We start from the raw sequence: 13029 nt of genomic DNA, 5'->3' as shown, positions 1-13029 counted from the left end.
TCGGCTCCGTCCCTTGGAATGGCCTTCACCCACACCACACTGAGTGGGAGCCCCCACAGGGCAGGGATTGCAGAGAGGGGTTTGAAGTCAGGGGACTGGGGTCAGCCCTGAAGGCTAGGTCATGGTGAGCAGCTGGGGCTGGGGCTCAGTTCTCTAGGCAATGGGGTGGGGGATGTCTGATCTCCAGGGAATCTTCAGGACAGGTCCTGATCTTCTGGATCATACAAAACCCTGTTTACTTCCACTTCCTTATAGCCCAAGTGCCCGGTCCCTGCCTCCTTACCTTGGTCTGTCCACCCCTGCTTCCAGGCCAGCTCACTCCAGTCATGGGCAGATAGAGACAGGCTGGGGCCAACACACGTGTGCGAGTGCACACACACACAAATCTCCAGGCTCACCCTGGGAGATGCATTTCCATCCTTATCAGTGATTTCCATGGCGGGCTCACTGGGCACCTCTCAGTCTGTCCCTTGGGAGGCCCTGGCCCTGAGCCTGGTTGCCCTGTGGGATGTGGCCTGCTTGGAAGAGGGGCTTCTCCTGCATCCAGAGGGAATGCGGGGTGCAGAGCCTACAGTGTAGCCTGAAGCTGTCACCACGAACAGGACATTTTATCTGAAAATTAATTCAGATGTTGCATTCCACTCCCTAATGTGGCTGGTTAGTTTTGATATTAAAATATTGGTTTTGTTAATTACCATGGAGTAAACTGATATTCTGGGTCATGTCACCAGCAGCATCCTGAGGTCTCACGAGTCCCCATTCAATCCTTGGAAGCAGGGGTTCAGTGCCACAGTCTAAGGAACCCTTCCACCCCACCCAGCCACCCACCCCACCAACACCATTTGCACTGTATTCTATGCACATGGAGCTCCCTGGAGTCATGCAACCCAGAGGCCCTGCTGGGAAGGCCACTAGACTGGGGCTGGAAAACCTGGGTTCTGTCGTACTTTGCTGTTAATGGCAATGTGACCTTGGGCTAGCACCTCTTCTCTCTGGGCCTCTGTTTCCTTGTGTGGCACATGGAAGCCATGGACAGTCGCCACAGGGCTGGACAGTGCCTTCCAGGTCACATTGCAACTCCGGTGGCAGGAATTGCAGGCCAGGTAGTCAGCTGCAGGGTCCGACGGAAAGTGGAGAATTGGTGGGGGAGCTTGAACTTCCCTGAAATCACAGACTGCAGGTGGGTGGTGCCCCATAGCACCTCCTGGGCCACCTCCCCGCACCAGTGTCATGGGCATAGCCTCTGCATCCAGAAGGAGACGGAACATCCAGGGAACTCTGCTCCCACTGGGGCCCATCCAAGTCTTCTCCAGGGCTGCCTTCTCCTGGGGGCTCCCAGCTCTGCACATGAGGCCATCCTGCAGCAGCTTCTCAGGCATGAGGAAGGGTCAGCAGCACCGCCCTCTGGCTCAGAGCAACCCCCAAGCCCCAATCCACTGCCTCAGCAGGGCCAGGAAGCCCAAGCCGAGCCTTCCCAGCCAGTGCAGAATCTTCCCCTGGAAGCAGGTGTCACAGGCTTCCCCACTATCTGCCCTCTTTCTCTGCTGTATGCAAATGGGGTTCCAGCCCCCACTGCTCTGAGGCTGCTCTGGCCTCCTGCTGGCGCCACCCCACACACCCACTCACTGGAGGAGCCCGACAACCTTAATCTCGATCTCGCCAAACCTCAGTCAACGAAGAAGGAACATTGTCTGGCTTCCCCTCACAGCTCAGCTCCTCCACCTTGCCCCGCCCTGCTGCAGAAGTGGCTGAAATCCTGATACTGGTTTGGTTTTGTTTAGCAAACAGGGAGTATGCAAAGCAGCTCCCAATCCGTGTGTGTGCATGTGTGCATGTGTGTGTAAGAGATGAGTCAGGAGCCCATTCCAGGCCTGGCCCCAGAAGTGGCAAGGCCCTTCCCCTCTCTGGGCTTCTCTGTCTTCCTGGACAGGAGAAGAGATGGGAACAGGTGATTTCTAAGGCTTTGCTGTCTCTGGTGCTCTGGCCACCAGGGTCCCTCTTCTCCTGATTTCAAGAGCTGGATTTCAAGACAGGACACCCACAGGGAGCTTGCCGAGGAGGCTAGACCACCCTCCCATGCAAATCCCGAGCCCCGAGCCCACCCCGCACACCTGACAGGTTTGCTTAGAGGAATTCTGGCTAAAGGAAACAGGAAGAGCCTCTGGCAGGAAATGGATGTCAGGGTTCTGCCTAGCCAAATGCAGAGCCTGGGGGTGGGTAAGAGTCCCATTCCTCTTGGGGGCCCAAGCCCCTTGCACACCAGAGAAGAGACCTGGAAGAAACACTTCTAGGTCTCAGTGGGAGGGAGAGTACACAGGCTCCAGAAAGATAGCCTCAACTCGGAATCAGTTTCTGATCCCAGCCCTGCCTTAGCCTGCTGTGTGACTTTCGGCAAGGAGGCCAACCTCTCCCTCTCCCTCTCTGGTTCCCAAATTAACCTTAGGAAAACACTGAACACCCAAATCCTCCCTTTGGAGATGGACATATGCGTATCACACGTTATAGGCTCTAAGAAGCAGTTGCAATAGTCTGAACGTTAACCCAGAGTTCCTCCCAGTTATTTGAGCAATTTGATCTCTAGTCCGTCTAAAGCAAACGAACCCCTGGAGGCTTGTGGCGCACGCCTGGGGAGCACCAGAACGGGTCTGAGGCATATCCAGCCGGCTCTGTGGGCCTCTCTGCAACCACGAACATGAGTCTGAGGACTGGTCATTCACTCCCCTGACGATCCATGTGAACAGCTTCTAGTTTGATCTAGGTTTGAGCTGCCCACAATGGATGGGAATTGGGCGTTTGCATATGGGACATTTGCCATTTCAGGACAGGTAGAGCCTCGTAAGTTGGCATGCAATCAAATACACGTTAAACAAGTCGGTTCATGAATCCAAGGCTAAATCACACTATACACAGAAACCATCGGATGATAGCAGCGTTTCTTTGGAAAGAATCCTTCTTTCTCTAGGAAAGAGGGTCTCTCTGTGGGTCCCAGCTCTGGTCTACTCTTGGCATCCCTGTCTCCCTGGGGGTATTCTAGCTTTCTGTGCTCTGCTAGAGGAAGGCACCTGAGCACACCTGGAAAGGGTAAGCCCTAGTATCTATGTTTTTTTGTTTGTTTGTTTGTTTGTTTGTTTCCGAGATGGAGTCTTGCTCTGTTGCCCAGAGCTGGAGTGCAATGACACCATCTCGGCTCACTGCAACTTCCACCTCCCAGGTTCAAGCAATTCTCCTGCCTCAGCTTCCCAAGTAGCTGGGATTACAGGCACGTGCCACCACGCCCAGCTAATTTTTGTATTTTTAGTAGAGACAGGGTTTCACCATGTTGGCCAGGCTGGTCTCGAACTCCTGACCTCAAGTGATCTGCCCGCCTCGGCCTCCCAAAGTGCTGGGATCACAGGCGTGAGCGCCTGGCCCATATCTATGTTTTTTTTTTTTATGGCTGACCTCTGGGCCTCAGCTGCCCCGTCTGTAAAATGGGAGAATGGCATTCCATTGCAGAAGGTTGTGTGGGTTAGAGACAACGTGTGGAAACCCTTGGCTTAGCTCAGTACCTGCAAGTTCATTCAGAGGTGTCCGTGGCTGTGGGCCAGGCACAGGATTGGTGTGGGATGGGGGGTGGGGTGCGGCTGGAGCTCAGACAGAAGACCTCCTGAAGTTATCCACACATAACTGCATGCCACATTCAGTGGCTCCTAAGCTGTAAGCAAAGAGACTGAGTTGCTCTGTATCAGAGGAGAGAGAAGACCTTCTGGCTGGATGACCGAGGGAGGCTTCATGGAGGAGATGGCTAAGTGGGCCTTGTAGGATGGACAGGACTTCAAAAAGAAATGTTCACAACTCGGCAGCACTTACTACATGCTGGGCTGGCCCTGCATGCCGCTTTGTAAGAATGGTCTCAGCGAATCGACGGAAGGGACTGCTGTGTTTACCATTTTACAGAGGAGGAAGCTGAGCCCCAGAGAGGTTCAAGAACTCACCTGAAGTCACACAAGTGCAGCACCAGGCTTGGCTTCATCACACCTGCAAAGTCCCTTTTACCCTATAGCATCACACTCATAGGTTCCAGGATTAGGATGTGGATATCATCTTTGGGGCCATTATTCAGCCAATCACGGTGATTACGTTCAGGATCTTGAGATGGGATGATTTATACCTGAGCTCAGTGTAATCAGAAGGGCTTTATAAGATAGAGGCAAGAAGATCAAAGGCAGAAGACAGAGATGGAGGCAGAAGCAGAGGTCCGAGTGATGTGCTTTGAAGGCAGAGGAAGGGGCCAAGATCAGAGGTACAGACAGCCTTGGGAAGGTGAAAGAGACAGGAGAACAGACTCTCCTGGGAGCCTCCTGTAGGAATGCAGTCCTGCTAACACCTTGATGTTAGCCCCATGAGACTCATTTGGAGTTTCTGGCCTCTAGAATTTAAGAGAATAAATGTGTGTTGTTTTAAGCCACTAAGTTTGTGGTCATTTTTCACAGCAGCCACAGGAAACGGATACCGCCCCAGCTGCACTAGCATTGCCTACCCCTGTGGTCTTGTTGCACCGGCCCCTTCTGCTTGCTCCCGCCTCGTCAGCGGGTCTGTGCACGTGGGGCTGAGTACACGTCTCCACAACTTGCCTATGAGCACCTCCACGGCTTTCTCTGCTCCTCAAGCCTCCCGCCATCACTCCCCAAAGCCTCGTGCAGTACCGTGGACCTCATAGGCACTTAATAAATGCTGGTCATATGGCAGCAAATCTGTATCTTTAATTTTATTGACAGCAGTTGAGAGAACAGGCTTTTGACAGCAATAACTGCCAGTTTCTCCAGCCTCATGGCCTGGTTGTAGAGCTGGAATCCCCAGTGGCCAGCTGAGTGCTGGTCGGAGTCAGAGTCAGCCAGCACATCTGGCCGAAGCAGAGGGGGTGCCAGGCTTCTGACTGGGGTGGGAGGCAGCTCCGACTCTGCCTGTTATAGCCAGAAAGAGGCCCGCTAAAATCCAAGGTGACCAAGTCCTAGCTCCGTGGGCAGCAGGCAGGTGGAGGTTCTGTCTGTGGGTCCCAGCTCTGGTCTACTCTTGGCATCCCTGTCTCCCTGGGGGTATTCTAGCTTTCTGTGCTCTGCTAGGGGAAGGCACCTGACCACACCTGGAAACAACTTGTGCTGAGAAAGACCCAGCCAGGCTCCCACACTTGGCAGCAGGAGAAATGTTGATCCAGACAGGGAAAGTGACTTGCCCAAGGTCACACAGCAATTTCATGAGTCTCAAAACAAGCTGGAAGACTCCTGTCCAGTCCCACCTCCACGAGACTGGAGATTTGGGCATGTGAGGCTGGCCTCCAGGTGACAGGACCGCAGGGCAGGCTGGCCAGGAGCTGGGAGCCGGCGCAGCCTCACTTGAGATTGTGCTGGCTCTCGCGGTGCCGCCGCAGGTCCACCTTGCGCTGGAAGCCTTTGGTGCACAGCTCACAGCTGAAGGGCTTGAAGCCTGTGTGCTTGCGGCTGTGGGTGATGAGGTTGGAGCTCTGGCTGAAGGCCTTTCCACACACCTGGCACTTGTGTGGCTTCTCACCTGCAGGGAGGGCAGCGCAGCACAGCAAGGGCGGGGTCAGGGCCTCCTCACCAGGCCTGCTGCTCCCCTGCCCCGCCCCCGGGTTCATTTTCCAATACCCTCCTATGTGTTCTCTCATGGCCAACTCACATTCACTTTAGAAAATAATTAGAAAAGAGAGAGAAGCAAAGATACAACTTGGACCCTCCTCCCACCCCTGCTGGATTATAGGGTGGTTAGGGGCAGCTGCCGAGTCATCTTGTTTATCAATACATCTCCAACCCTGGTATACCTGGCACAAAAGAGGCACTCAGCTAATAGCAAGGAGGGAATGAATGAGCAAGTGAATGAATGAGTGAATGAATGAATAAGCAAATGAATGAGTGAACAAATGAATGAGCAAATGAGTGAGCAAATGTGTGAATAAATGAGCAAATGAGTGAATGAGTGAACAAATGAATCAGCAAATGAATGAATGAGTGAACAAATGAATGAGCAAATGAGTGAACAAATGAATGAACAAATGAATGAATGAGTGAACAAATGAATGAGCAAATAAATGAATGAGTGAACAAATGAATGAGCAAATGAATGAATGAGTGAACAAATGAATGAGCAAATGAGTGAGTGAATGTGTGAATAAATGAGCAAATGAATGAACAAATGAATGAGCAAGTGAGTGAGTGAATGAGTGAACAAATGAATGAGCAATTCCCCTGCTAGTCTCATGTCTGCCATGAGATCACCAGTGTTGAGATTTTGCTGTTTCCTCCCTGTATTTTTTCCACGCATTAAGTGCACTTAAGTAGCACAGGTGCCCAGCCCTCCGTCAGCGGTGGCCTTTGACTTTGTAACTAGACCCCACCCCTAGCCTCATGCTGGAGGCCTCTGATGCATCTCTCAGGGAAAGGTGGGGGTGCTCTGCCCAGGGGACACAGGCAGGTGAGACTCACTCACCCGTGTGGATGTAGGTGTGCTTCTTCATGTCCGACTTCTGGTGGAAACGCTTGCCGCAGAACTGGCAGGGGTAGGGCCGCGTGTCTGAGTGGATGAGCAGGTGGGTGGACAGCGTGGACGAGCGCTTGAAGGCCTTGCCGCACATGCGGCACTCGAAGCTGCGCTCCTGCCGGAGGAAATGAGGCCCCGGGGGGTCAGGCGCAGGCTCAGGACTGGACCCGGCCGGGATCCCCTGCGGAAGAGGACACTCCATTGGGGCGGCCTGGAGGAGCAGGACCCGGGGACCCCTCATCTCTGCCTCTGAGGTGAAACTGGGGCTTGGACCCTCATTGGCCTCCTGTGGGATTTTTCCTTGTAATCTTCACGGTATCCCGCTCAAAATAAACCTCAATAAATGTTCGTTGATTGACTGATGGATTGACTGATCTCAGAGGTTTTTTAGGGGTTCACATTTCGTGACCATTAACCCAGAGTGAGTTCCTTGAGGCAGGGATGGTTGTGGTCTGCACAGTGGTTTAGTTGAGAGTCTGAAGTCTGTTAAGGGCAGGTGTTGGAGACCCAGACCCAGGGAGGTGGGGTCTAAGGGACCCCTCCCAATCTGTGTCACCCCCAGGGGGAGGGGGAGGGACCCAGCCACAGCCCCCAGGCTCCCTGGGGAAGCACAGAGAAGGAGTAGGGCTGGGAGTCCTGTGCTGGGCCAGGTGCCCACCTGGGAGTGGACGTGCGTGTGCTGCTCCAGGCTCACAGCGTGGCCGAAGGTTTTGCCGCAGATGTCACAGGCGAAGGGCCGGGTCCCACTATGGGATCGTCGCACATGCACTTCGAGCCCGTGAGGGGTGGAGAAGACCTGGGAGCAGGGGCAGCATGTGAGGCCACCGGGGGCTGCAGAGTGGGGACAGGCTTTGGGTCCCGTGGTCTCTTCCATGCCCAGCTCTGGCCAAGACTGAGTACACAGAGGAAGGGGCACTGGATTGCCAGTTCTGCTGCTTGCTTGCTGTGTGTCCCAGGGAGGTCCGTTTGCCTCTCTGTGGCTCAGTCTCCCTTCTACAAAGTTGGGCGTGAGAGAGGGGATCTGGAGCCCCCTCCTTGCCTCATCTAGAGGCTGAATAGCCCAGTGGTTAAGAGCTGGGAGTTGGCCAAAGCTGGGTTTGAATGCTGGTTCTGATATCTACTTGCTGTCTGATCCTGGAAAAGTGACTTAACCTCTCTGAACCTTAACCTTTCATCTGCCTCCTGGCACTCATGACTGTCGATTGCTTAGCACAGGGCCAGGCACGTGGTCAGAGCTCAATGAATGGTGATGAGGATGAACGTTTTGAATTCTGAATCCCACCAGAGCCCCAACATTCACAGCACAGGGAACGCCCAGAGCTGCCAGTGCGTTGAGAGGGAGTGCAGAGAGGAGGGCCCAGGTGCCCACCACACCCCCCGCTGCCCACCTTGTTGCACTTCACGCAGTGGTACGCATCCATGCCCGGCGAGTAGCGGAGGCTGAAGTCCAAGGCGGGCTCAGTGCTGGGTACCAGAGGACTGCCGTACAGGCTGACAGAGTGCTCCAGGAAGGCTGACTGCATGGTGGAGGGGGCCTGCCGATAGCTGTGGCCATAAGTTGAGGCCAAGGTGTCCCAGGAGAAGCTGGGCTTGTAGAATGGGGGTGAGTCGGACAGTGGAGAGTCCCCATCCTGGGGTCGGGACAGCACAATGGGGCCCTCTGTGGAGATAGGGACACATGCCTGGTTACTCATTTATACACAGGGGGCTGTGCACGGTGGGTGGCTTGTGCCTGCAATTCCAGCACTTTGGGAGACCGAGGCAGGTGGATCACTTGAGGTCAGGAGTTCGAGACCGGCCGGACCAACATGGTGAAACTCTATCTCTACCAAAAAATACAAAAATTAGCCAGGCGTGGTGGCTCATGCCTATAATCCCAGCTACTAGGGAGGCTGAGGCAGGAGAATCGCTTGAACCCGGGAGGTGGAGGTTGCAGTGAGCTGAGATTGTGCCACTGCACTCCTGCCTGGGCAACAGAGTGAGACCCTGTCTCAAAAAATAAAACGAAACAAAATAAACACAGGGCTCCCACTTCCCACCACCCTCCACCACCCACCACCACCTTTATCACCTCACGTGGAGGGTTTCAGGGTGTCAACCCAAATACTTACTGCTGGGGATGTCTGTGTCCTCACTGTGGCTCCTCAGCTTTTCCAGCCCAGAAACACCCCCTGCCTCACTCCAGGGTGCCCACCTCACTCCCTGCATGGACCGGCCCAGCTGCTGCTTCTGGCCTCTTCCCCCACCTAGCCCACATCCGGGAATCAGCTCCCTGTCTGGGAGGCCCAAGCAGAAGCCACAGAGGCCGGGCTGCATCCAGTGACTTCGTGGGTCCTTCCTGACTCCAGGGCCCCAAGGGGCCCTGCTGCAAGAGTCCCTTTATCCTTCCTCCCCTTGGCACTCCTTGGGGAATGACAGCGGGTCGCAGCTGGGTACCTGGTGCCGGGGCCATCCTGGCCGAGTTCTGGTCCTGCTCTAGCTCCGGCTCTCGTTTGAGGTTGGTCCAGTCCAGGCACTGGTTTGGGAATAGGGTGCTGAGGACAGGGCCGTTGCTCGGAACCTGGTCTCTGGGGACTGTGGGGAGATAGGACCATCAGCATCAACAGCCACAGTTTCTGGGAAGCCCAGAGGGAGCAAGGAGGAGGAGGCCCAGAGAGACAGCTACTAGCGGCTGCTTCTGGCGGCTCACACTCCGGGGCTCTGCCCAGAGCAGGGGGCGGCGAGAAGAGGCCGTTAGGAGACCCTGGGGAAGACTTTGGACCAGTCCGTTTTTCTGAGCAACCCAACTCCAGCCCTAGATTGGGCCTCCAGTGGGGCCCCACATGCCAGTAACTGAGTGCCGGCTCCAACCCGACACTCTCGTCTCCCCAACAGGGCAGAAGGGATGAGGGTATCACTCATTCATCTACTCCTTTCATCTGGAACCCACAGTTACTGCACTCCTGCTTCCAGACTTGGAAGAAGAGGCTGCTGCAGGAGGGAAGCTGCTGCACCCTCATCACTCAGAGCAGAGAGCCCCCTGTGGGTGCAGCAGGCGCCAGCCCAGGCTCTGACTCACCCGGGGTAAGGGCAGGAGGCCAGAGCGGTTCATCCTCCTGCACACGGGGCTGGTGGTAGGTGTGAGCCTTCTTGCTCTTCACCAGGAAGGAGCGTGGCATTTTCAGTGTGCACCCCACACCTGCAAGGGGGAGGGATGGGAGCGGTTAGGAAGGACAAGAGAACAATACCCCTCCGTATCTCACAACCTCCTCCTGAGATCAAAGACCAGCTATATTGGAGGCCACCGGAACAGTGGCCCCCAAAGTTCATGTCCAACCAGAACCTGTGAATGTGACCTTATTAGCAATAGTGTGTTTTTGCAGATGTAATCAAGTTATGATGAGGTCATTCTGGGTTAGGATGGGCCCCCAATCCAAGATGACTAGTGTCCTTATAAGAAGATGGAAATTTGGACCCAGAGACACAGACACCCACGGAGAACGCCATGTGACGACAACAGAGCAGAGAGTGATGCTCCTATCAGCCAGAGAATGCCAGGCAGTGCTGACAGCCACCAGAACTCGGAGAGGGGCTTGAAACCCTCTCCCCTGGAGTCTGCAGAAAGAACCCACTTTGCGGACATCTCGATTTTGGATTTCTAGATCCCAGAACCATGAAAGAATAAATTTCTGTTGCTTTTAAGCCACCTGTTTGTGCTATTTTGTTACGGCAGCTACAAATCCTAACTTCCCTCACTGCTCCTTCACCAGGAAATGAGTGCATCGCCCCCTAGAAAACGCTCAGACAAGCCCGCTCCTGTTGGCATGATCTGGGCTGCAATGGAGCAGAAAAGGAAAGGCAGGGGATGGGGTCTCCCTCTGCGACACACGGTGGACCCCAATTCTAGAAAGCTACATTTGGGTACCAGTGAGATTCACCTTCAGAGGCCATAGAAACAGGTGGTCTGAGCTTAGGTTTTGGAATCAGCGGTTCATGGGTTAGAATCTCAACTCACTTGCTGTGCAATTTGGGATAGACACTTAATCTCTCTGGGCCTATTTCCTTTGCTGTAAGGGGGGATGTCCAGGCTTGCAGCGCTGACAGGTGCATCACAGGTGCTCAGTGTCTATCACAGGGGGCTCTGGCAGAGAAGCTGCAGCAAACGAGGGGACATTGCCAATCCACGTGCTCCTGCAAGCCACTGCTGCCAGAGCACAGCTGCGCCTTGTCCACAGCCCTGGCCCAGAGTCTGTTCCCTAGAGAGACAGGGGCTTTCTCTCTCTGAGGAGTGGGGTGGGGGGACTCAAGACCTGAGAGGACCCCCCACTCCACTGCACCTGGAGGCCTAAGGTTTCGTGGACACAGGAGAAGAGGAGAACATCCCCCAGCTTCCGTGGGCAGCCCAGCATCACTACTGACCCCACCAGTCAGGGAGTGGGGGAAGAAACCAAGGACCACATCAGTCAAGGGACCATCCCAGGCAGTCAGGGAGTGACAGGGCTGAACCAACCTGACCACCCCAGGATTCCTGGCTTCCCCTTCAGAGCCCTCTGGAGCTGAGAGCCCCGCCTGGCCCCCAGAATGGTTCACATCCCTGCACTCAGCCTGTGAGGCTCCCCCGGGGACTCTGGAGAGCATCTTCTGGTGGTCCTCTATCCTTTCTGCTCCCAAGCTGCACCCAGGCCAACACCAGGCCCATGCCTGAGGCATCGGAGGAGTCCCACCCCCCCACCCCTTGGGCCAGTCGCCATGCAAGGCTGCAAGGGTGATAGGGTCCAAAGAAGGCGGGAAAGGGATCACAGCTGCTTCAGAACAGCAGTGACGGCCTGGGTGATAAGGCCTTGGCCCAGGAGCAGGGTGAGAGGTGGGAGATTAGAGAATGCAGCTTGGAAAAGGGCCAGGGACTCACCCCTCCCCCAAGGGGATGAACCACAGCCAGGCAGAAGAGGGTCCCGACTGTGCCCAGGCCTGCTTCCTCCTGGCCCAGAGCCTGGGGGCATCAAGAGTTTGGACTGGGGGCTCTGCACAGGGGGCCAAGCTCAGGCCCAGCCCTTGCCCGCTGTAAGGCTCATCACTGAGCCTCAGTGCTCATATCTGCTAAATGGGGATCCCAATCCAACCCCATGGGATGGTGGGGAGCGAGAAAGGACCTTTATCCATCAGGAGCGAGCGTGGGAGGTGCTCAGCATGTACTCCCCCACATCCCAGCACCCAGCCCACTGCAGGTGCATTCAAAGGACGGGGTGAGCCCTGTGCCAAGGGCTGCAGCAACCCCCCAGAAGCCAGGGCCACGCTCAAGGCCCTGTACTCTCTGAGCTCTAAAATTAGGAGAAAGGACCTTGAAGGCCTCTGGGGTCCCTTCCCGTGGTCAGATTCTCGGCTCTCTGAACACAGGCTCGGGCCGGGGGCAGCCCACGGCCTTATCTCCCAGGGACACGTCTTCCTCCTCTTGCCTCCTCCCCCTCCCTCACCAGGGCTCCCCACACCCCCCTTCCTTCCCGCTTCTAACTCTTCTTTGCTTCAAGAAAGCCCACTGGGAGGCCAGACCCTAGTGGGAGAGGAGGGGACCCAGTGAGCAGGAGGAGGGCTGGGGGTGCGGGGTTCCCCTTGCACTTTGTTTTGAGGGGGCCTGTGCAGGTCATGGTTTCCCTATCAAAATATCAAAAGATGATCCTTTTTTACGCGTAATATTTATGAGGAAATCAACAAGAACCAAAGGTACTCGCCGAGGCTTCTGCAATAGAAGAGGCGCCAGCCAACCCTTCTGGCAGGGGGCTGCTTAGCCTGCCTTGTTTATTACACCTTTAATCCTGATGCTTAATCCAGATGCTGAGTCCCGCTGCTGTCCCATTTTATAAAGGAGGAGCTGAGGCCTGGAGGGCTCAGGACCCTGGGGCAGAGTGAGCAGGGAAGGACTGGGGTCTGTCTGGCCCCAGGCCTCCGTGCTCTTGACTTTCAGCCCAGGAGGTGGGCAGTTACTCGGTGCAGACTGGGTACCAAGTGCTGGGCAGTGCCTGGCATGGATTTCTCTCTGCAGAGGGAGTGGAACCGATGTGCTAAGGATGAAAACAGCAGTTTGAAGCTCCCTCGTGTGCCTGTGTCAAGCAGTGTCTTCCCAGGTTGCAGGTGGGAAAACTGAGGAGTAGAGAGGAAAGTGACTCAGACCCAGGGCTCCTGGCCTGTTAGGATTTTACTCTCAAGCCACTGTGCCACCCAGCACTGTCAGAGGTCCTCACAGCACCCGGTGAACACTGCCTGCAGCACAGAGGGAAATGTGGGGTGCTGGGGCAAGAGGCGAGAAAAATCAGGCTGGGTGCAGTGGCTCACACCTGTAATCCCAACACTTTGGGAGGCCAAGGCAGGCGGATCACGAGGTCAGGATTTTGAGACCAGCCTGGCCAACACAGTGAAACCTCGTCTTTACTAAAAATACAAAAATTAGCCGGGCGCGGTGGCGTCCGCCTATAGTCCCAGCTACTCAGGAGGCTGAGGCAGGAGAATCGCTTGAACCCGGGA

The 13029-nt window shown here is 55.3% G+C and overlaps 1 protein-coding gene across 1 annotated transcript; it reads right to left on the bottom strand.

Moving 5' to 3' along the window:
• Window positions 1-4732: 4732 nt before the first annotated feature.
• On the bottom strand, window positions 4733-9692 carry GFI1B (growth factor independent 1B transcriptional repressor). The gene is made up of 6 exons (XM_054520774.1): window positions 9593-9692; window positions 8971-9108; window positions 7923-8194; window positions 7193-7330; window positions 6484-6715; window positions 4733-5547 (listed from the first exon to the last, which is right to left on the bottom strand). Exons 1-6 carry the CDS (start codon window positions 9690-9692, stop codon window positions 5369-5371), a joined length of 1059 nt encoding a protein of 352 aa, XP_054376749.1. The 3' UTR covers window positions 4733-5368.
• Between the last annotated feature and the right edge of the window lie 3337 nt (window positions 9693-13029).

The sequence above is a fragment of the Pongo abelii genome, chromosome 13 (assembly GCF_028885655.2).
Source record: "Pongo abelii isolate AG06213 chromosome 13, NHGRI_mPonAbe1-v2.0_pri, whole genome shotgun sequence".
Lineage (NCBI taxonomy): Eukaryota > Metazoa > Chordata > Mammalia > Primates > Hominidae > Pongo > Pongo abelii.
This window is presented reverse-complemented; position numbering and strand designations above follow the sequence as displayed.